The 21,698-nt window shown below is 35.6% G+C and overlaps 1 protein-coding gene across 1 annotated transcript in view; it reads right to left on the minus strand.

Annotated features, from left to right (window-relative positions):
• Nucleotides 1-21,698, minus strand: part of LOC109105473 (unconventional myosin-XVI-like) — a 736,220-nt gene that overhangs the window by 53,124 nt on the left and 661,398 nt on the right. The window contains 3 exon segments of the mRNA XM_042730903.1: nucleotides 5,005-5,063; nucleotides 6,533-6,611; nucleotides 6,813-7,053. Of these exon segments, the coding sequence (XP_042586837.1) occupies nucleotides 5,005-5,063; nucleotides 6,533-6,611; nucleotides 6,813-7,053 (379 nt within the window).

Here is a 21,698-nt window from a genome sequence, read left to right on the forward strand (position 1 = left end):
GATGCCAGTTTGTTAATGTGTTACCTGTTTCTTTTCTTTTTGTATTCCTTGAAAAAAATAGACAAAATTTTTCACATTATTTATAGTGAAGACACCCATTAAAATGTTCATTCAGTTTAACAATAGTTCACATACTTAGAAAATCTTTGTCAGACCATATTTAGAACAAGAATCATAAGATGCCATTAAAAGGATCTATTTAAGGGAGGGTCACAATGCAACCTGAAAAAAAAAAAATACAAAAAAAAAATTAATTCATTGTTAAATTTCTTTGGCTAAAGAAGTTTTATTCATTTAAACTGTAATACAATTTAGCATGATCACTTTTTTCTTTTTATTATTTCATTATTTGGATAATTACAGTTGGAAACCCTGTGTTTCAGTTTTAAATAATAATTTTATTCTTAATGATGATTGGACATTTTTTCTCTCATATTTTGCCATTGTATGTCAATGACCGTCATTTGAACATTAAAGGTAGACGCTGTACTCTATATAAGATTTCCATGTAGATGAAATCACACAAAAAAAAGAATACATATCCTATATAGATATATATATATATATCTATATATATATATCTATATTATTATATATATATATATATATATAGTAATTAATCTATTAAGAACAACAACAACGGGACGAGACGACAGACGGACAGAGAGAGACGGACAGAGAGACAGACCAAGTGTTTGTTGTCAGTACAGCTGGTGTGAGATTAGGAATCAAGATTTTCCCAAGTGCCATATTAAAGCAAGTAAAGGTGCTATAATATGTTTTAAAAACAAAACACCATTCACAACTGTGCAGTTTGTAAAAAGGGGCAATTTGTTTTTTTAGTCAAAACAGCTGTTATGGGGGGAAAAAAAAGGGCAGCCAACGCCGATGACACGGCGTTCAGTCATTCAGCTACTCAGTAGAGAAAGGAAAAGTGTTATATTTTCACAGCAAACTGCTAGCTTTTAATCAAATCTCTCGTCAGGGTGTCCTGATTCCCAGGTGAAACCCCACCACCACACCAGATCTACTCCGTTTTCAGGACAACACAACAAAAGAAAGAAAAAAAAATCAAATCTGGTGTCAAGACTTTTTCACATCTAGTCTTCTCTCATTACAAGGGCAAAAACACCAGACTAACACAAAACCACTCATTTTGTATTTTTCTGTTTCAGGGCCACAGCAGGATCTCATCATGTTACTTCATATTACTTTCCCGGTCACTCTATGGGAACTGAACCACTGCTTATGTAAGAGGGCAAAACCAGGGTATGTGGGTAAACCCAGGGGGGGGCAACGGCTCATGTACTGGGTATCTTACATAAGACTGAGCCAACCCGCCCCAACCCCACCACCAGCACTGACCTGAATATAGACAGAGGAGAAGGAAAAGAGAGAGATGATTAAAAGACAGAGAAAGAAGCTGAAGAAGGGAAGACAGCAGAAGGAAGAAAGTGGATGTTAAATGTAATGACTGACCTTTTAAAACAAGGGACCTGAATTAATTAAAACGTGGCCAGAAATTAATAAGGTAATTAAACAAGGGAAACAAATTAAAATACTGACTCCACATCATTCATGATGTTTTTCCCTAAACAAGCAAAGCACAATATCATTTGCACAGTTCCTTTGTTTTTCTCTGATACAATACCGTATGATGGGATATGAACATGTGCTAAGACTATCTATTACAACACACACACACACACACACACACACACAAAATGTAAATCACACTTAGATTTTTAATTTAACTTTTAAATGTTTTTACAAAGCATTTATGATGAATTCCTGGACCCTCAGTTGACACGTTTTTTGTGATGATTCACCATAAAGTCATCTCAAGAACCAGGAGAAACTGCACAGTCACTGAATATACCACACTGAGGTCTATGAGAGAAAAGGGAGGAGGGTGACTGAGAAATGCTGCAGAGATAGTGCCTGTGTGAAGAGCAAACCACACCCACAAGTGACCGCAATGTGTGTATGTGCCTGGGTGTGATGCAGTGGTTAAAATCCCTGTGTTTTCTCTGAATGGGATATTCTGGCTGTGGAAAAGCTGATCAAATGGACAGACATCTATTTTTAGGGTAACAGTGTCTATTGTAGGTCACTTCCTCCCTATGCAGGCTCGATAAGCTAAAAATACTACAGCTTGTGACAAGTTTGTTCTGGCTATCTGGTCATGTTTTGTGCAGAGTCTGGTGGTGTCTTGACGTCAGCTGTATGTAATAATGGAGGACAGGGAAGTCCACTGAGTTCAGACTCTTAATGACAGCGCTGAAACATCTGTCATGGCAGACTGAGGGAGCCCATGTGCGTGACCAAACAAAGCATTAAAAGTATTGTATTATTTCGACTGTTGAATATTCCAAGCATCGCTGAACTGTCTTTTATAATCAAACCTTATAATCATATTACATTTTCATCAATGAATGATAGTTGTTTTTGGAAGATTAAACACCTTGTTGTTACAAAATAAATAAATTAAATATATCAACATTTTAATACAAATATATATAATTTTTGTTGTTGTTTTTTTTTAAAACTAAAACAAACATAATATATGTTACATTGAACTACAAATGTCATAATATATAAAATTTGGGCTAACCCCAACACATATAAATATGAGTATTGTATGTATGTATATATCATATATAATATATCATATATATATATATACTACTAATCTTATATACCTAGATATATATAATATAATATCTATATATATATGTCTATTATATGTATAGTATATAATAAACATATTAGTGTATTATATAGGTATATATATATATAATAATATAATATATAATATATATTATTTATTAATATATATAGATATTCTATATATAGAGATATATATAATATAGATATATAGTATATATTATATAGATCTATATAGATATATATATACATACACACACCAACACACACACACACACACACAACACACACACACACACACACACAATACACGGCGGTCAAAAGTTTTTGGGATTCATGGTACTTTTGTTTTTTAAAGAGAGGCTCTTATATGCTCATCAAGGCTGCATTTATTTGATCAAAAATAACAGAGAACAAAAAAAAAACCAAAACAACAAAAACAAAAACCCAGTTATCTTGCAAAATGTTATTACAATATAAAATAATGGTTCTATTTTTATATCCTTTAAATAGAATTTATTCTGGATTACAAAGCTGATTTTTTTCATCAGCCATTAGCTACAGTATAAAAGTGGTCACACACACACTCATTAAGACAATCATTTCTAATATACACATATCGGATTTCTTATTTTAGAATTATCAATGTTGGCAACAGTTTGTGCTGTCAATTTTTTTTTTTTTGGAAATGGCGATACGTTTTTCAGGATTCTTTGATGAATAAAAAGTTAAAAAGAACAGCATTTAATTCCAAAAATTACAATCTTTTCTTACACTATAAATCTTGTTATCACTTCTTATCAATTTAACACATGCTTTGTTTGGAATAAGTGCTTGTTTTAATTTTCTTTCTTCAAAAAATAAAGAATGAGAATTTTACTAACCTCAAACTTTTGAAACTGTAGTGTATCTAGTTAGAAAATATTTCTAATTTTAAACCTAATGCTCTACTTACTTTATCTTTTGATTCATCAAAGAATCCTGGAAAAAAGGTATCACACAGGTTTCCAAATAATTATAAAGCAGCACAACAGTTTCCAGCAACTGATTAATAAATCAGCATATTTAGAATGATTTCTGATAGGATCATGTGACAATGAAGACTGAAGTAATGATGCTGAAAAATTTTCACGATCTTTGCATCACAGGAATAAATTAGATTTTAATTTATATTAAATAGGGAAAACATTATTTTAACATCATAATAAATATTTCAACAATATTAAACTTTTTCCTGTATTTTGATCAAATTAAATGCAGCCTTGATGAGCATAAGAAACTCCTGTAAAAAAAAACATTTTTAAAAAGCATTGCTGATTCCAAACTTTTTGACCGGCAGTGTGTGGTGTGTGTGCGTCGTGAGTGTGTGTATATATATATATATATATATATCATATAATGATATATATATATATATAAGTATATATATATATATATATATATATAGATTATAATATAGATATTTGTACATTAAAATTTTGTCCCTAATCAAAGGGAAAACAAACAAAATAAGCAAGCAAACAAATAAATAATTAAACAAATTATACTTCGTATAGTTTGTTGTTTACTGTTGTATTCTACAAAATACATTTTCCTACACTTTATTAAATATTAGTTATCTAATAACATTATTAAAAACAATTTTGTGAAAAAAGTTACTTAAATATAATTAAAAAATAATTTATAATTAACATTTATCAGCAACAATATTTATTTAATGCAAAAAACAAATGACAAAAACACAATAAAAGTAAGAAAATTTATAAAACAGAACAATGAATACATTTATATATAAAAAAAATGTATATAAACAAAAAAAAAAAAAATAATAATAATATATATATATAAAATTATGATATATAATATATATATATATATATATATTCTTCTAATACACACACACACACACACACACCAATAAAGATGGTTAAAAATGAAATTAGTAGTGCGACAGGCCTGTGAAAGGTTCCACAGTGTGTATTAGATATCCTTGTTCAGTTCCACATATTTCTTTCTTTTTCTTGTGCGTTCTCTGGCAGGAACTTAGCGTAGTACTCCTTGTTAAGCACAAGTGCCTTTGGGCCCGCGGAGCTTCAGTCGCTGGTGGTTGGGAACCAATGACCCGGTCTGAGTCAGCTTACACTGGAACATTTGATGGATGAGCCCTTTCTCACTGTCGCTGCACATGGGGTGGGAGAAACAGAATTGGAGACAGAAAAGAAACACAAGTCTATACACCCGTTCAGAGCTTTATTCGCCAGGCGCCAGAGCTAATTGTCTCCCCCATTTACACACCATCCCCCCACGGACACCCTAACAAACAACATTACACAGCACCCATTCAACAAATCTCTCCGTGTGCACACCACGTCCTGCCTCCACGTTGAACCTCTGACCTGATAAAAACGTATCATGAAATTCCTGCGCAGTTACACAGCTCAGATCAGAGTTCACCTGTCCACAAACTTAAGTATCTTTTTTCAGTTAGCCGACACTACTACGAACCACGTAGTTATATTTGAACACTATACCATTTGGCCTACATACAGTGCTTTTTGTATGAGTGCACAAAACGATTTTGACTCACTTATAAAGAGATAGAGTTAGAATGTTTGTGAAGCTACTAACCCCCCCTTATATGTTAAAAAGTGGTGCACAAACAAATATTGGATACCAATCCAGTTTATAATTAAAAAACAAAAAAAACTAAAACAGTACTGATAAGGTGTAGTGTTACAACATGTTCTGTTACTCAACAGCATTTCTCAAATTCTTCAACATCTTGGGTGGATTTTTTTCACTCAAGGCAATGCATTGTGGAATGCATTTATCGAAAAGAATACATGATAAGCAAGAATTTAAAAGGCAGACTTTAGGCAGCATTTTTGGAGTCAGAAATGCATCTATGCTACAGTTAATGTTACTTTAACTGAAAATTAATGTACACTACTGTTTAAAAGCGTGGTATTTTCATATATATTTTTAATATTTTTTTTTCCAAATAAATGTTATTTTGAAATTTCTATTCATCAAAGAATCTTGAAATAAAACATATCACGGTATTGGAATTATTTCTATGAAGGATCAAGTGACACTGAAGACTGGACTAATGACATTGCAGAAATAAAATATACTTTAAAATATATTAAAATTAGTGCTGTTAAACGATTAATCATGATTAATCGCATCAAAAATAAAAGTTTTTGTTTACATAATATATGTGTGTATACTGTGTATAATTGTTTATATAAATACACACACACAATATATTTTGAAAATATTTCCATGTATATATTTATATTCATATAATTTCTCATTTATAAATATATTTAATATATATGTTACATATTTTTCTTAAATATATGCATGTGTGTATATTTATATATTTATTATATATATATCATATATAATATATATATATATATATATATATATATATATATATATATATATATATATATATATATTGTACATAATTTATATACATAGTACACACACACATATATTATGTAAACAAGGAACTTTTTTTTTGGATGCGATTAATTGTGATTAATGGTTTGACAGCTCTAATTGTAAAAGATGGGAAAACATTTTATTTTTATTTTAAATTGTAATAGTGGATTTCATAATATATTCATTCATTCATTCATTCATTCATTTATTTTATTATTTTTTTAAACATCTTGCAAACCCCAAACTTTTGTATGGTAATGAATGAATAAGTGATCTCCTGTATTTCCTTTTCTTTTATTACAGTAACAATAACTCTATAGTAACTAAGCTATGTTGATGGGAGCTACTGTTACCATGGTGAGTTTTTGACCATATAGAGATGACTAGAACACACAAAACTCCCAATCCTTACTTTTCATAATCAACAAGATGTTTTGGGGAAGAACATCCTTGTTCTTGTCCGAAAGTGAGCCGGTCAGGGCATAGGTCACCTGCAATAAGGACACGCAAACACACATGAGTTCAGCACTAATAATAGCCCGCACTCTCAGCATGACAGTCGCACGTTTACTCTCAGTGGCTTCTCGGAAATGTGTGACTATGGGTTTGTGTTTGTGTGTGAGCCTCCGGCTGAGCACATGACTGTGAACTCAGCATGTGCATGTGTGAACTCGCAGTTTCCGTAACCCCACCTTGCCAGCGTAGTGCAGTGCGGTAAACGATGGCCCCTGGTCTTTGGGTGGGGGGTTCCCGTTGCCATCCTTGAGTCGTGGGGGAGACAGCGTCCAAAAACTCGGAGGGAATCCAGCTGTATCTGCAGTCGTCTTATAAAGGTTGACTTCACACGGCCTGAGGGACTGACTCTCATCATGGCCCAAATTACACAGCACACCCTGAGGCTTCTGTAACTTGCACAGATAGTTACACTGAAGGCTTTAGTAGGCTTGCAAAAATAAGGAAGGGATAATGTGTACAGTAAGATGGTCAATTCCACAAAATAAACTGGGCAACCTAGGCCCTCGTTTTAGTCAGAAGTGGTTTGTTTTATGATAATAACAAGCTATTTTATAGCATATTACACAGCTTCTTAAAACAAAATTATTATTTAAATTATGCTATTCTGTGAGAAGACTAGAAACTAACACAGCTATGTAGGAAACCTGTTGGACAACAGTCAACAAAATCAGTCAATCAATCAAATCACCCTCATGTTGTTCCAAACCCATAAAACCTTAGTTCATCTTCAGAACACAAATGAAGATATTTTTTGATGAAACTCCGAGAGCTTTCTGACTCTGTATAGGCAGTAACCGCAACTGACATGTTTCAAGGCCCCCGAAACGTAGTAAGAACATCGTTAAGTAGTCCACGTGACATCAGCGGTTCTACTGTGATTTTATGAAGCTACGAGAATACTTTTTGGTGGGCAAAGAAAAAAAACAAAAATAACTTTATTCAGCTATTTCTTCTCATTCATTATTGCTGTCTAATGAATGATCAGAAAGCTCATCATAATATCTAATTTTATTCTGAAAGATAAACAACAAGGTCCTTACATGTTTTATAACTACTGAGGTGTGTAGTTTTCAGATATATTTTCATTTTTTGGGTGAACTATCCCTTTAAAATATTTGAGCTGAAATTAAATATTTGTTTATAGTTGACACATCCGTGTTGGCAAGACATATGAGGATGCTTCACTATTATAGCATTTGTGTATATTTTGTAATTTTTATTATGCCCAGCAAATTCAATATTTCTATTGTTAGAATGAATTTACAATTCCTGTTTTAATTTCTATAATTCTATCTTTAATACAATGCCACACTCCAAACATTAAACATGCACTAAAATGCATTAAAACAAAACAGAACATATTGCAAACAAACAAAAAAATGCAGCAGACCTTGGTGGGGGCTGTGAAAAAGGCACGGTGTGAAAGCCTAAAACAGACTGTCATAAATCTATCTCAACCATGTACACCAGAATAATAATATGCAGTGTAAATTTGAGCAACAAATGTTGTGTGTGGCAAGAGAAATACACAATGCTTTGTCACCTTGGTTCTTGACCAAAAGTCATTTCGTGAGACTCATAAAAATGAGTCACATCGGACCCTCCCAACAAGCGCAATAGATATTCCATAGTTCTAAAGATATGAGGCTTTATCACATTCTTTGCGACACCTAGGAATTCAACACTACCTGGTGTGTGTTAGCTTTTATCAAACAGTCAGCGAGGACCTCCGTTATTGAGTCTAGCGTAAATTGATAGAGACTGTCAATTTGTAAGAGGGCACCATCAGAGGGGATCTTGTAACAAGTGTCAACAGGCCTCCAAGGGTGGGAAACAAGCTTTCCAACCTTCTTTCTTCCCCTTTCCCTCCCTCCCGACACGGCTCTCGGAAGTAAGGCCGCTCCCGACTGGCATACCTGGAAGAAGAAGTCCAGCAACTGCTGTCTGGTTGCCTGATTAGACGTAGCGTTCTCCATGGCAACCCCCGACCCCCTCCTCGCAGACATTATGCTGCTCCTGCTGGAAGACACGTCTGCGGTGAAACTGGCCTGATCCGCTGCATTCACAATGTTCACGCCAAGCTACAGACACAAAAAAAAAACACAAAAGCCTTTGTTAGCCAACAGCACACGGGACACTCTACTTATGTAACAGAATACACTTTCACTGACGCACTGATCAATCACTCTCATTTTTCACATTAGTACACATTTTGTTTGACCTTATGGGCAAGAAACAAACCTTCTAATTAAACTCATAAATAGTTGCTTTGGCCATATAGGGTAAAGTTATTCTATACTATCAAGCTATTATGAATAATAATAAAAAAATGTTAAAAAAATTATAAAAATGGTTAGTTCTTATTTCCTCGAGTCTGATTGGTCAGCAGCGTGTTTTATTTACGATTTCCGCACGGCTACGACGCTTCACTCAATGGTTCTGCGTATACGAGCGCCCCCCTTAGAACATAAACAATCAATATATAGTGTCAAAAACTGTTAACTGTTTGTATTCTATTTAATGATGGTATAGCACTCCTGATGGCATTAGTTGCATCTTTAAGTTTCTATTTTAAATCACACGCCCTTCCTCTGAATAATAAACTTCTCATGCAGTTTTGTTGATGGTGCGCGTCTGGGTGGAAGCCCACAGTTTCCGAAGATCTTGCAAACTCACGCTGTGTCGCTACTTTTCCTTTTCAAAAACAAATACATAAAAATATAAACATAATCATCAGTTTAAAAAAATATCATGCTGAGAGATAAGCGGGATGTATTGTGGTGAGAAACTATCATATTGCTGTGATTTATTCACAATACAGCACAGCCTATCGTACACTTATGGCTTCACATAAAAAAGAAATAAATAAAATTTAAATAACAAAAAATAAATAATACAAACAAATTCTACACAAACCCAGCAGACATAAAGTGGTGTACATACAGTTTCTAGCCTCCTCGGTTGTTAATTTATTTAAAAAAATTTTTTTAATTTTGCATGATTTGTCACACTTAATTATTCAGATCATCAAACTTAAATTTTAAAATTACACAAGAATAACCCGAGTAGTAATAACAAATATGCAGTTTTGGAATAAGATTTAATTTCTAAAGGGAAACAACGCTGTTTCCAGGACCTCGCCCGCGCCCTACCTGAAAAGAAATGCCCCCCTACATCTACGAACACGGGTTGTGCTACCCTTTGCAGCAACAACCACTGCACCAGCGTTTTTTGCTGGACTGGCAGCAGTGAGTATTTCACATCGCTTGACGAAGAATTTTGTCCCACGTCTTCTTTTGCTGAATTGTTTTAATTCAGCGACATTGGAGGGTGTTTCGAGTATAAGGACTGTTTAAGGTCATGCACAGGATCTCAATCGGATTTAAGTCAGGACTTTGATTGGGTCACTCCAAAACCTTTAATTTGTCTTCATGAGCCATTCAGAGGTGGACTTGCTGGTGTGTGGGATCATTGTCATGACTCCATAAACCCAAAGTGCGCTGAGCTTGAGGTCACCAAACTGTACGGCCGGATATTCTCCTTCAGGATTTTCTGATAGATCTGCAGAATTCATGCTTCCATCAATTATGGTACAAGTCATCCTAGGTCCTGAAGATGCAAAGCAGCCGCTAGACCATCATCCAGCTGGGCTACCTACCACACCATGTTTGAGACCAAGTTGCTATGATGATGGTTCTGTTTATAAAATCTGTGTTGGTTTAACGCTCAGATGTAATAAACATTACGCACACCGGTTCCAAAAAGTTTAACCTCTTGTCTAATCAGTCCACAGAATATTTGCCCCAAAAGTCTTGTGGATAAGTCAAGATACTTTTGCGGTGCAAATGTGAGCACGACCTTTATGTTCTTCTTTGGTCAGCAATGGCTTTTGCATTGGAACTTTCCAGGACGCCATTTTAATTACAACCCAGTCTCTTCTTACTTGTTCAATCATGAGACACTTGACCTTAATTCAGGAAAGTAAGGCCCTGCGGTTCTTTAGATTTTGGTTTTCTGGGTTTCTTTTTATGACTTCCCTTGAGTCGTCATTGCGATCTTGGAGTAATTTTGGTCAGCCAGACATTTCTGGAAGGTTCACCACTGTTCCCAGTTTTCTCCGATTTGTGTGGATAACGGCTCCTGACCGTGGTTCACAGGAGTCCCAAAGTCTTAGAGATAGCTTTTAATAACCCTTTCCAGACTGATAATGTTTTCAACTATTTTTTTTTTTTTTTTTTGTTCTTGATTTTCGTTTAGAATCGTGGCATTATGTGTTTGCTCTTTATGGCATTCGCGTTTTTTTTTTGTTTTTTACATCGGTCAACTATTTTGTTTCTCATCTGTTCTTGAATTTCAACTAGCATCGTGCGCATGATGTGTAAATCTTATAGCATGCTCCTTTGTCAGACAGTGCTATTGAAGTGATTTAACCTCCAACAGCTCTGGCAGTAATCACAACCAGGTGTGGCTAATCACAGTTCTTTCAATGAGTAAAACAGAATGTGGCAATTCACGTCTTTCAGATTAACAGGACGGGGCAATAAGGGTCCACGTAGGGCCAGGCAGGTTTGGGACAGTTTTGATTTTTCCCTTAACTAAATGACATGCATACATTTAAAAACTGAGCAATTTTGTGATTAGTTGGTTACTGTCGCATTATGGCTCTTTTGCATTGTAATATATTACCCATTTGTTTGATTGATCTGATATGGCGTTGAACAGGTGCTCAAAATAATGCAAAGAAAAACACTAATAGAGGGCCACCCCACCTGGAACTCCAACCTGAAAACTTTTCATACTCTGGTGCACTGCACATCACACATACATACATACAGTACATTACTGTACATCACATAAAGTTAGCCTCTTTGCATGGCCATCTTGCATGCTGTGTAGGGCAGCACAAACCACATGTGCTGGTCTTCTTAAGTCCCCGTGGAACCACGAGATATTGTGAAACAAGTTAGTCCAACTGGACCATTTTAAAAGGACATTTTCTTATGCATTCTATTTAAGATTTTTAAGTTTGTTTGTTTTTTTTTTCTTCAATAATTTTAAAAAGTGATGCGTCCTGCTTCACCCCCCAAACTTAAACTGCTATCAGCATTAACTGGACCATTAAGTTGCTTTAGAACGTGTGTATATTTCTTTTTCTGGTTTTTTTTTCTTTTTTTTTTTCTATTGAACCATCTTTAGATGGGACTATCCCTTTAAGATCTGGATCTGGGGAACAGGGTAAAACTATTACACACCTTACATTAAAAAATCTGAAAAGCAGGTAAATATTACTTGCTGAACAGCACAGAAAAAAGAGGTTCGCAGTTTTAATGTGATCTGCATTACATAACAAAAAAAGAGGGACAACACCGTTTAAATGGTATCAGTATATTCTACATGGCTTGTAACGTATCTATACTAATAATGTATCAAATAACCATCGGGTAGGATTATGTGCATCATGTTTATAGGGTGCATATGAATTTTCAGGAAGCAAGCATGTTTGTTATCAAGGCAACATAAAGCTTACACTTATGAGGTATGTTTCAGCATTCACCATATGTTTGTGTCAAAACAATAGCTATGACTGACAGGCAGCTTTATCTGCCACACCAAAGAGCTGCATGTATGTTAATCATCTCTTAACGTAACGAACATGGCTGGCAATAAGCATTCAACGTTAACCCCTACACTTCACTCACTTGTTCCACACGCGTAGTGAGTGGGTTTATTCCAGGAATTCATCATAACAAGACAGTTACTGGACACCTTTTAACCATTATCAACATACTCCTGCCGAGCTGGAAAAAAAGTAAAAAAAAGGAAACCCTAATGGACGGATTTAAAAAGCCAAAGCAGAAAGAAACACCGTGGGAATCCATATAAGGTCTACGTAGTCAACATCTGAAGTGGATAAAAACTTCATCAAGTGTCCTAAAACCAAAATGCATTATTGCCTTAAGGACAACTGGATTAAATTTTTTGATCCAATGCAAATTGTTGATACTGCATTACGAGTGCTAACCACTACACAAGAAGCCCATAGAACCATTCCTTGTGGTAAAATGTACAATTTCTGATGGAGAAGAAAGGGTAGATGCTTTTCCCCAAAAAAAAAATTACACACAAAAACTATATTATCTTTCTTATACATCCCATGTCCGTACAGTCACAACCCTGCTGTTTCTCAGAAGGACTTAGGTCATACAGTATATTATGGAGCTGTTTTGGAAACTGCCGATCAAAAAAGCTAGTTCCATCGGAGGGAAGTATATTGGCACGGTTGTATCAACATAGGTATTTTCCAAGTTTAATGGTGGCAACACACACTGGAAGTGACAGGTACAGACGGCAGCGGTGGAAGCAATGGAGAGGAAAGAAAACAAGCATATTAGAAAAAGCTGGGTGCACCTCATCAACTTCTCAGCATGAGGTTTCACAGCACTACAGGATGTCATAGGGAAGATTGCCCAAGCACGGACAACAATTCAGAACACATCATGAGAGAAAAAGATCAGAGCTGAGATGAAGGGCTTAGAGAAAAAAAAGGGAGAATTCCAGAGCACTGAGCAAAAAAAAAAAAAAAAAAAAAAAAAATTCCATCCATGGAGAAAGGATCTCAAATGTGGGACTCTAGAGTTTGGAGCCATTCTGAAAGAAGCATTAAGGCCCCACCTCTTAATGCAAGACAACACTTACCAAGAGATGATACAACATTGTCTTTATAAATCACATAAGTGTAGGGAGGGGGAGAGTTTGCAACATTTACTATGCAAAAGCATACAATGCAAAAGCACATTGGGGTGTCTAAGGGGCTGTTCAAACATAATGCTTTTTTTGTGTCCAAAATCATGAGACTACAGCCTCTCAGAAAATGGTGAGCTCTAGAGACATGTTTTTGAGATGTGATGTAATAGCAGAAAATAACAGAAAATAGCCAAAAAGCAGAATAAATAGTTACTATTTTTGACATGGGGAGAAAAAAATAAAAAGGAAAGAAAAGATATCACACTGGACTTTGAGTGCCATCTCCGCCATGTTGACATCAAAGTAAAGCAGCTGCCACGAAACAAAACTTGCACGGTAAACAAAAAGCTTGCAACACTTGCCTGGCTCCGAGGTCTTCTGATTGGTCCAGTGTTTTTTGGAAACCAATATTAAGCAGCACTGCATGGAAAAAGTTTTTTTTTTTGGACACATTGGTTTAAAAATGCCGCTCTCATGTGCGAAATGATGCGAGAAAGAAGTGAAGTGCTAGTGCCAATAGTCATACACATCCATCTAAAGTGTTTACATAGAAAAACAATGGAAAAGCAGAGCATAGGAATGGGAAGCACATTCTGTGTGAACGGCCCCTATCATATCATCATGCTCTACATGCAACTGAGAGAAGAATTGTGCACACCAGTGTGGGAGTTTTTAGAGACCACAATCAAAAATGGCAAGTGAACTTTTCATGGGTGCCGCGTTAGAGCATCTCGCTTTGGCCTGTTGTCATGATCTGGTATGATTTTACTCAGCAGTAGTAGCTACAAATGGTGTCTTCTCGTTATTTTTTATTTATTTTTTAATGCGTGGGTGGCATCTAGCATTAAGCTGCAATACTGCAAACTTCTATGAGGATTAATTTTTGTCAACCAAAAAGTTATTGCCTTATTGTCAATAACATAGTCAATTCCATTATATTTTGACACCCCTAGTATGAAATGAAAAAAAATAAAAAAAATACAAAAAAACCTAAAACAGAATAGTGGTGCATTAGTTCCTGAAACTGGATGTATAGACACCTTCAAGAGTCAAGAGTATTTGTAGATTTACAGATTTCGATCACACCCGATTCTGATACTTAATACTTATAATGTCATCAGTATGCATCAAGTGGGCATTAAATACCTAAATCAAGCCCCGTAATTACAGCCGCTTGCCCCTAATTTTTGATTTATTTTTTCTCATTCTTGTGACCTTGAAAGGTCAAGGACTGTAAATCTTCTTTCAAATGTAGATTAAAGGTGTCTAAAGTATCTCGGTGTCTTGTAAGCACTTCCCAATCTGTCACATACACCATCACCAGGGAGATCTCCCAAGGGACTGTGGGTAAGCACTTATCTCTTCTAGCACCAATCCTGATTTACACCTTGTCCAACACTGTTAAGGAAGACATCCAGAAATGGCACACATACAGACACAGACACACACTCCTACCTGCCTACCTCTCAACAGTTGTCCAGATGACACAGATCTGTCACAGAAAGAACATATCCACACACATAAAAAGGTCCTCGTCTAGACTGATGGGGACAGACCTTTAAGAAATATTCTTGCACAAAATGTCTGCCGTATTTAGCTTGGCATTTATTGGCTATTAACATAAATACTGGTTTAAAGGTATGTTCATACCAAGACGAATGACCCGGCTTAAAATTTGATGTGAAAGACATTTTAATTTGGATGAATGGCTGTTAATGCGCCTGTTCAGCACTGTGCATAAATCTGATAAACCAATAAAATTGTGGGCTTTTGGTCACATGGCTAGAGCTGTTATGGCCTATGCTGGTTTGCTAGTCATGACCAGCTGGCCATCAAGCAAAACCAGACAAAACCAGCAAATCAACTCAGGCTGGTTTAAGCTATTTTTTTCCAGCAGGAGTTCCTATGTAGATCCCTACCTGGTTTAGCAGTTGGAAGTAGATGACCAGCTCATATACGAACCATTGCTCCACAGTGGCCCTAATTTACCTCATGCATCCTCCCTATAGAGTCTATGACAACAATGACATTGGTTGGTGCCAAATCTAGGCCAATGGTTCATGGGTCAAACCCGACTCTGCTCAGAGACTCCTTTGTGTCTTGTGCCAAGGGTTCATCTGAGGAGAAACCCCACCACCACCACCACCATCCACATGTCAACCTCATCTCGTCCTGTACAAAAACACAGCTCGCACAGTAGACGTGGCTACTGAGGATTCTGGGCAGGGGGCAGCGGTGTGCACATGTGGTGTCTTAGCCTTCAGACGGACATTTGTCTCTCTCCAAAGCACTAAAATAACACAACTTGGGGTCTCAACAGCAGTCAGCTTTATGCATGCCTACTTCAGAACTTGGGGGAAAAATAAGGACAGACCATGTATATGGCACTCCCGCGATTGTTGGGTAGGTTCCAGACTACTGTGAAGGAATGCCATAATGCTTCACAAACACTGAAACGAAGTGAATTGGCACCCAGTTTAGCCTTAGCCAACCTCTCTGGGGCATATCTGGAGTCACAACATATGAGCTTTGATTTAAAAAATGCCGAGAAAGCTGCCTTTTCGAACTGTCCTTCTAAGGAGGTATCCCAACTGAAATGAAACCCTCATATGTTAGGGGGGGGGTGGGGGGAGGCCAATTAGCTGCTTTAATGTTCAGTTTTAACTATAATACAGAATATTACTATAAACTCAGAAACTATTTCGCAGTATTTTTCATAAATCCAAAGACAGTCATAAATACAGTGCTCTCAGTAATCCATCCTAAACCTGTAAATCGAATCTAATTTGGAAAATGTCATAGTTCCATCGTCCTGAAGTCAAGGGTATATTGAATGGTGTTAAATGACTGAAATAAAGGGTCTTTGGTTTAACATAAGAGATATTTTCACATTTCTACGACATCACGTAAATCCAACCCATGCCATAGGACGTTAAATGTCATCATGCCAACTTTTGCTTGGACAATTTACTGGCACTTCTGAATGAGAGCTTGCAAGTATGTATGCGGATGGAATTGTTGAATCCAGTCATAAAAACTGAATTTTCTAAAATTGCTAATTTTGATGAATATAAATTAAAAAAGTCAGTCCACTTAAAATCAAAACATGAATTTAGAAAGTGAATATTAAGCTGCAAAAATACCATTTAAATATGAATCCTGCTGGATCTGCATGTCTCTGTGTGAAGAATGGTGCAGATGTGCGGTTTGCATTTACTACACACATTACTGGAAGCAGTGTTTTCCAGCCTCTGGCACCTCAGTAGATGAATACCTGAACATAATCTCCAGAGCTGCTCTGAGAGTCACTTGTTAGCATATGTACTCATTCTTCTGAGTTAAAACTATCATCATATCATATACAAACAGAAACCTTAAAGGTCTTCACAGCAAACATCAAAATAAAAAGTGTAAGTTTAACAATTGAAGAAGAAACCATTACAGAAATGATTACTTATAGGGGTCCTATTCTGCTCTATAAAAATGTACCAAGGTCTGTTTATTTTGGGTTTTGGGGGTCTGTACTAGAACAGGCTCTAGTACTAGGTGTGTCGAAAAACACATTATTTTTAACATATGATTTTACATTAGTTAACACACACCTCTCTCCCCAGTCCCTGGCAGGCAGTATTGGCTTAGAATAGTTCCTGGTAGGCTTGCCTTCTGAAATACGAAATGCGCTGTGATTGTTTAGCTGGGCCAGTGTGTGTGTGGTAGTTGACAGCACTCAGCGCCCCTGCGGGGGAATGAAAAAGAAAAAAAGGATGGAGAAACATGGTAAGACATTGTCACGCTCCTTCCATAACCGCCTGCTGTGAGCTTCAGTGTAAATATTGCGGAAAAATCGAATCAATTTGAGTGTGATTTATACCCGGATGATTGTAACCACTCTAAGCTCATCTGCCTTGGTTGCCTTTTCTAGTGCAAGCTCAACCATACCCCCCCCAAGGTCTCTGTCCCATTCGTCGAGTCCTTGGTGATATCACAAATCCCGGAAAATATGCGTTGCTAGTCACAAACGAGTCATTCGTTTGTAAGTTTTTGAAAGTGATTTCTGTTTAATAAAATATCGCAGTTTGAAAGTGGACTTTGAGCTTTGTAACTTTGCAGATCTTTTTTTATGCTCAAAACAGCCAACAGACAGGACTAACTAAAGTTTGAAAAAGTGAAAAAGCATGATAGCTACCCCTCAACAATAATGATTAGTACTACTACTGAATGATGATAATATTATTAAACATTATTTAAAAGCAGTCAATTTACCATCATATTATATACTATATGCTATATATATATATATATATATATATATATATATATATATATATATACTATATATAGATACTATTATATATATATGATAGAGTAGCAGAAAATATGTAAACACATAAACTCAGCATTTCTCCAAAAGTCAACACATTATTTCAAATTAAATAAATAAATAATAAATAAATTAATAATATCTAAAATCAATTAAATTAGAGATGCTTTCTGCTTATTAATATTTTTCTGGGAACCATTAACAATGGAATCGCAGAAAATTAATGTGAAAAACAGAATTTGATAAAACATAAAATATAAACATAATAAAAGTTAAAATTGAAAAAATAAAACATAACCCAATATGGGCTCTTAAAATAAACCTTTTTGTAGGAATAAATTTAATTTAAACACATTAAACCAGAGTCTAGAAAAAAATTAAAATTGAAAAAAAAAAGAAATAATAAGAGGGGGTTATGCAGCTTACCACTCTGATACATTCATGCTCAAGTCGCGCTTTGCAAAGTCGGTTTCAGGATCGATTGCTTGGTCATTCTATATTTTCTGAATGTGACCTTGGGCTTGAACTGTATATGGTATGGCCAACTACATTAATTAACCGTCGTCATAATTGTGTTAGGAGTATTAACTCTAGTATTGTGTTTTTCTGTTACGTCTGTCTGTTTTTCTTCGTTTTTCCTTATATGGTTAATGGTTCTTATTTGGGTTTGCTCTTTATGTTAATTTGCCCTCATTTAGTTATCATTAGTTTAACTTCCCTGCCACCTGTTTTCCCCCTCGTCTGCTGCCTTATTTAAAGTCTTCTTCCTGTTTAGTAGTTTGGGCGGTATTGTTTCGTGTTGACATGTTTACAACGAACTACCCTGGGTTATTTGTATGTATTCGTCGGTGTTTGGGATTATAATTAAAGACTTTTCTCACTGTGGCTTTGTGCCTTTAGAGACTGTAACAAATTGCTTTAATGTTATGTTAAGGGGTGTTTACATTTCCGACACACGATTTGAGATGTTCACCCAATTACACATCCTACTATGGGTCAGCTGGCCAATCAGAGCACTAGTGAGCTTTTCCAAAAAGATAGGGGGCTTTCATAGAAAATCAACGTGTTTTTAGAAAGGACGGTCTGTCTGTCACAAGCTTCTTTTCTGCAGTTATCCAAAAGCCTCAGTGGAAAAAATCCTATTGGGTAATTGTCAAATAAACCATGGGTGATTACTAAAAGTCTGGATTGGCATGCAAAATTATGCCATCCTGGCAGCACTCTATTGTCTGCTGCTTTGAAATTTTTCAGTTTTGATGCAATGTATTCTTAGCTAAGTTTTAGAAACAAGCCATACACATTCGGAAGCACATTTAAGAGGCCTTATAAAAAAAAAAAAAACAGGACTACACAGCCAGCGCACTCAGTTTTTGAAACAGAGCCATAAAGTCAGCATGAGCAGAGTCATGAAAAAAAAAAACACCTGTCTCGCTTAGAATGAAATGCCTTTGTGGTGGAAAAAAACCCAGCAGAAGAACATCCCGTGTGTCCGTTAAGTCTAAAAAAGTCAAAGCCATAGGCGGAAAACATACTGGTGAAACAGGTCAGTGCTTTCCCCTATACAGAAAACAGGATCATGAGCATAGATGCCCTTGATTTCCCAGTGGTCTGTGGCTCTGTGGCATATCCACATCAAACCTAGTGCAGACCAGGTTTAGAAGCCCCAACAATCCACAATAAAGAAGGTGAAGAGCAGTTTGTGTTCTTTAGAGCCAGATGAAAGCTGATAGTCTGCACTGAGAAAGGGGGCTATAAAATGTAGGCCTCAGCGTGAGCGTTACAATGATAGGAAAACCCTTTCAAAAGGTCCACAATCAGATGTTAAAGAGTGTAATTATCATTGTCCTCAGTATATCTGTGCTGTCTCCACAGTACCTGTTCATAACCATTGCGCTGGAATTCCTCGAAGCCAAAGATGTCCAGGACGCTTATCTCAATTGGCTAGGATTTCTCTGTCAAAACAGACAGGAACATATTTCAGGACTGTAGAGGGGGGAAGAGTACTATGAACTTTGATTAGTGATCTGAAGCCAACCAATATGTATTGAACCCTAGCTTAAGTGCAAGGTTTTTCTAGGGTGTAAAATAAGCAGAGAGAAAGAAAAAATATATTTATATTTAAAGGTCACTGACAAGAAAAAAAAAAATACATGCAGGTTTTTCTAAGAACCACAAAAGGTTATGTCAAGACAATTCTGTCATAATTTACTGTTACACCTTGTCTACACCAGTAACACCCAACATCACTGGAAGTGTTAAGCTTGTCAGACATGTCAGAACGTTCTCTAACATGGTCCAATCAGCTGTCAAAAAAAAAAAAAAAAAAAATTATAATATATATATATCTAGTATATATAAAATAACAATAATAATTATATTATATATATATATATATAGATATATATATTTTTTTTTTTAATCATTTCACCTTAAAAGATTCATAGTGAGAAATACACATTATTTGTAAACAAAGTTATGACAGACAACTACACATAATAAATGCCAAAGCTCAGTTTTGTACGTCATAATAAGCGACTACTGTTTTATAATAGTGTGTGCTGGTGTTTGATCATGCCCTCAAAGACCCGTAATATAACATTCTCATATACACATCAATAAACATAGCCTACTGCACTGAACTGCTGACCAGGACACAACAGGTCAAGCCTGCTTTGGCCAGTTATTGATCACACATCAGACCTTCATTTCTTTACAATAGTAAACCTTGTTGTAAATAGATGACAATTGTTTTTGAGTGTGTGGATGCTTCTTATTTCTTCAGTTGAAATCCATATATCCAGTGCTCAAAAAATTAAAGGTTAGTTGGTCCCCTTCAGTTGCTGGTCCCCATTGACTTCCATAGTATGAAAAAAAAAAAAAAACAACACAAACATAAAAAAAAATAAAAAAAAAAAAAAAAAAAAACATAACAGTATGTCAAAACACTACATAGAAAGGGACCAGCAAACTGAAGGTGAACTATTCCTTTTTAGACCAGATGAGAGCTAAAAGTTAGTTTTTATGAATTGCCGAAACATTATGGACTCCTTGCATTAAGAATGTATCAAGTTTATGCACAGTTTATGCCATTTAAAAGTTTGGAGTTAGTAAGATTATGTTTCAAAAATGCAGTAAAAAACAGCAATATTGTGAAACCAATTTACAGCATATAGCCATTAGAGAAGCTGCGAGTTTCTAATTGTTTGTCAAAAGTGGCACATTTGTATGTTTTTTTGTGTTTGTTTGTTTGTTTGTTTTTATTGTGGAGTAGGCATGTGAAATCATGTTAAATGATGAGTCACCGGTAAGACCGATTATGTGGGAATACAAACATAATTAGAGTTACTTGGAAATTTCTCATAAATTGATGCAAAGCTGGAATTTGTGGAATGTTTTATAGTTATAGGCATTATAAAAGACTTTACTGTAACATTTGATTAATTAAATTGTTCAGAATCATGCAAATTAAGTATAATATAAAGTTGGTCCAAATTAAGTCCTTAGCAATGCATATTTACGTTTATATACATTTATGCTAGGAAATTTACTAAATATCTTCATGGGACATGATCTTTAATTGATAGCCTGATGATTTTGGCATAAAAGAAAAATCGATAATTTGGCCCATACAATGTATTGTTGGTTATTGCTACAAATAAACCTGTGGGGACTTATGACTGGTTTTGTGGGCCAGGGTAACAACACACATTATATATCATATATTATATATACATATATATGGGGTCCTTGCATACAGCCGTTAGTGAATCTGTGAGTTTTCTAATTGTTTGTCAAAATATATGCTATATGCAAATATATATGCTATATGCAAATATATGCTCACAATGTGTTTTTTGGAGGATAGTGAGGCATGTGAAATCGTGTGGAATGATGAGTCACTGTGACTGTTCATGTGTGAATGCACAAATACTGGGGAGTTTCCACGGGAAATTTCAGTTTTAGCCGCGAGATATACCGTTCTCATAATGCAATAACA

The sequence above is a fragment of the Cyprinus carpio genome, chromosome B9 (genome assembly GCF_018340385.1).
Source record: "Cyprinus carpio isolate SPL01 chromosome B9, ASM1834038v1, whole genome shotgun sequence".
Lineage (NCBI taxonomy): Eukaryota > Metazoa > Chordata > Actinopteri > Cypriniformes > Cyprinidae > Cyprinus > Cyprinus carpio.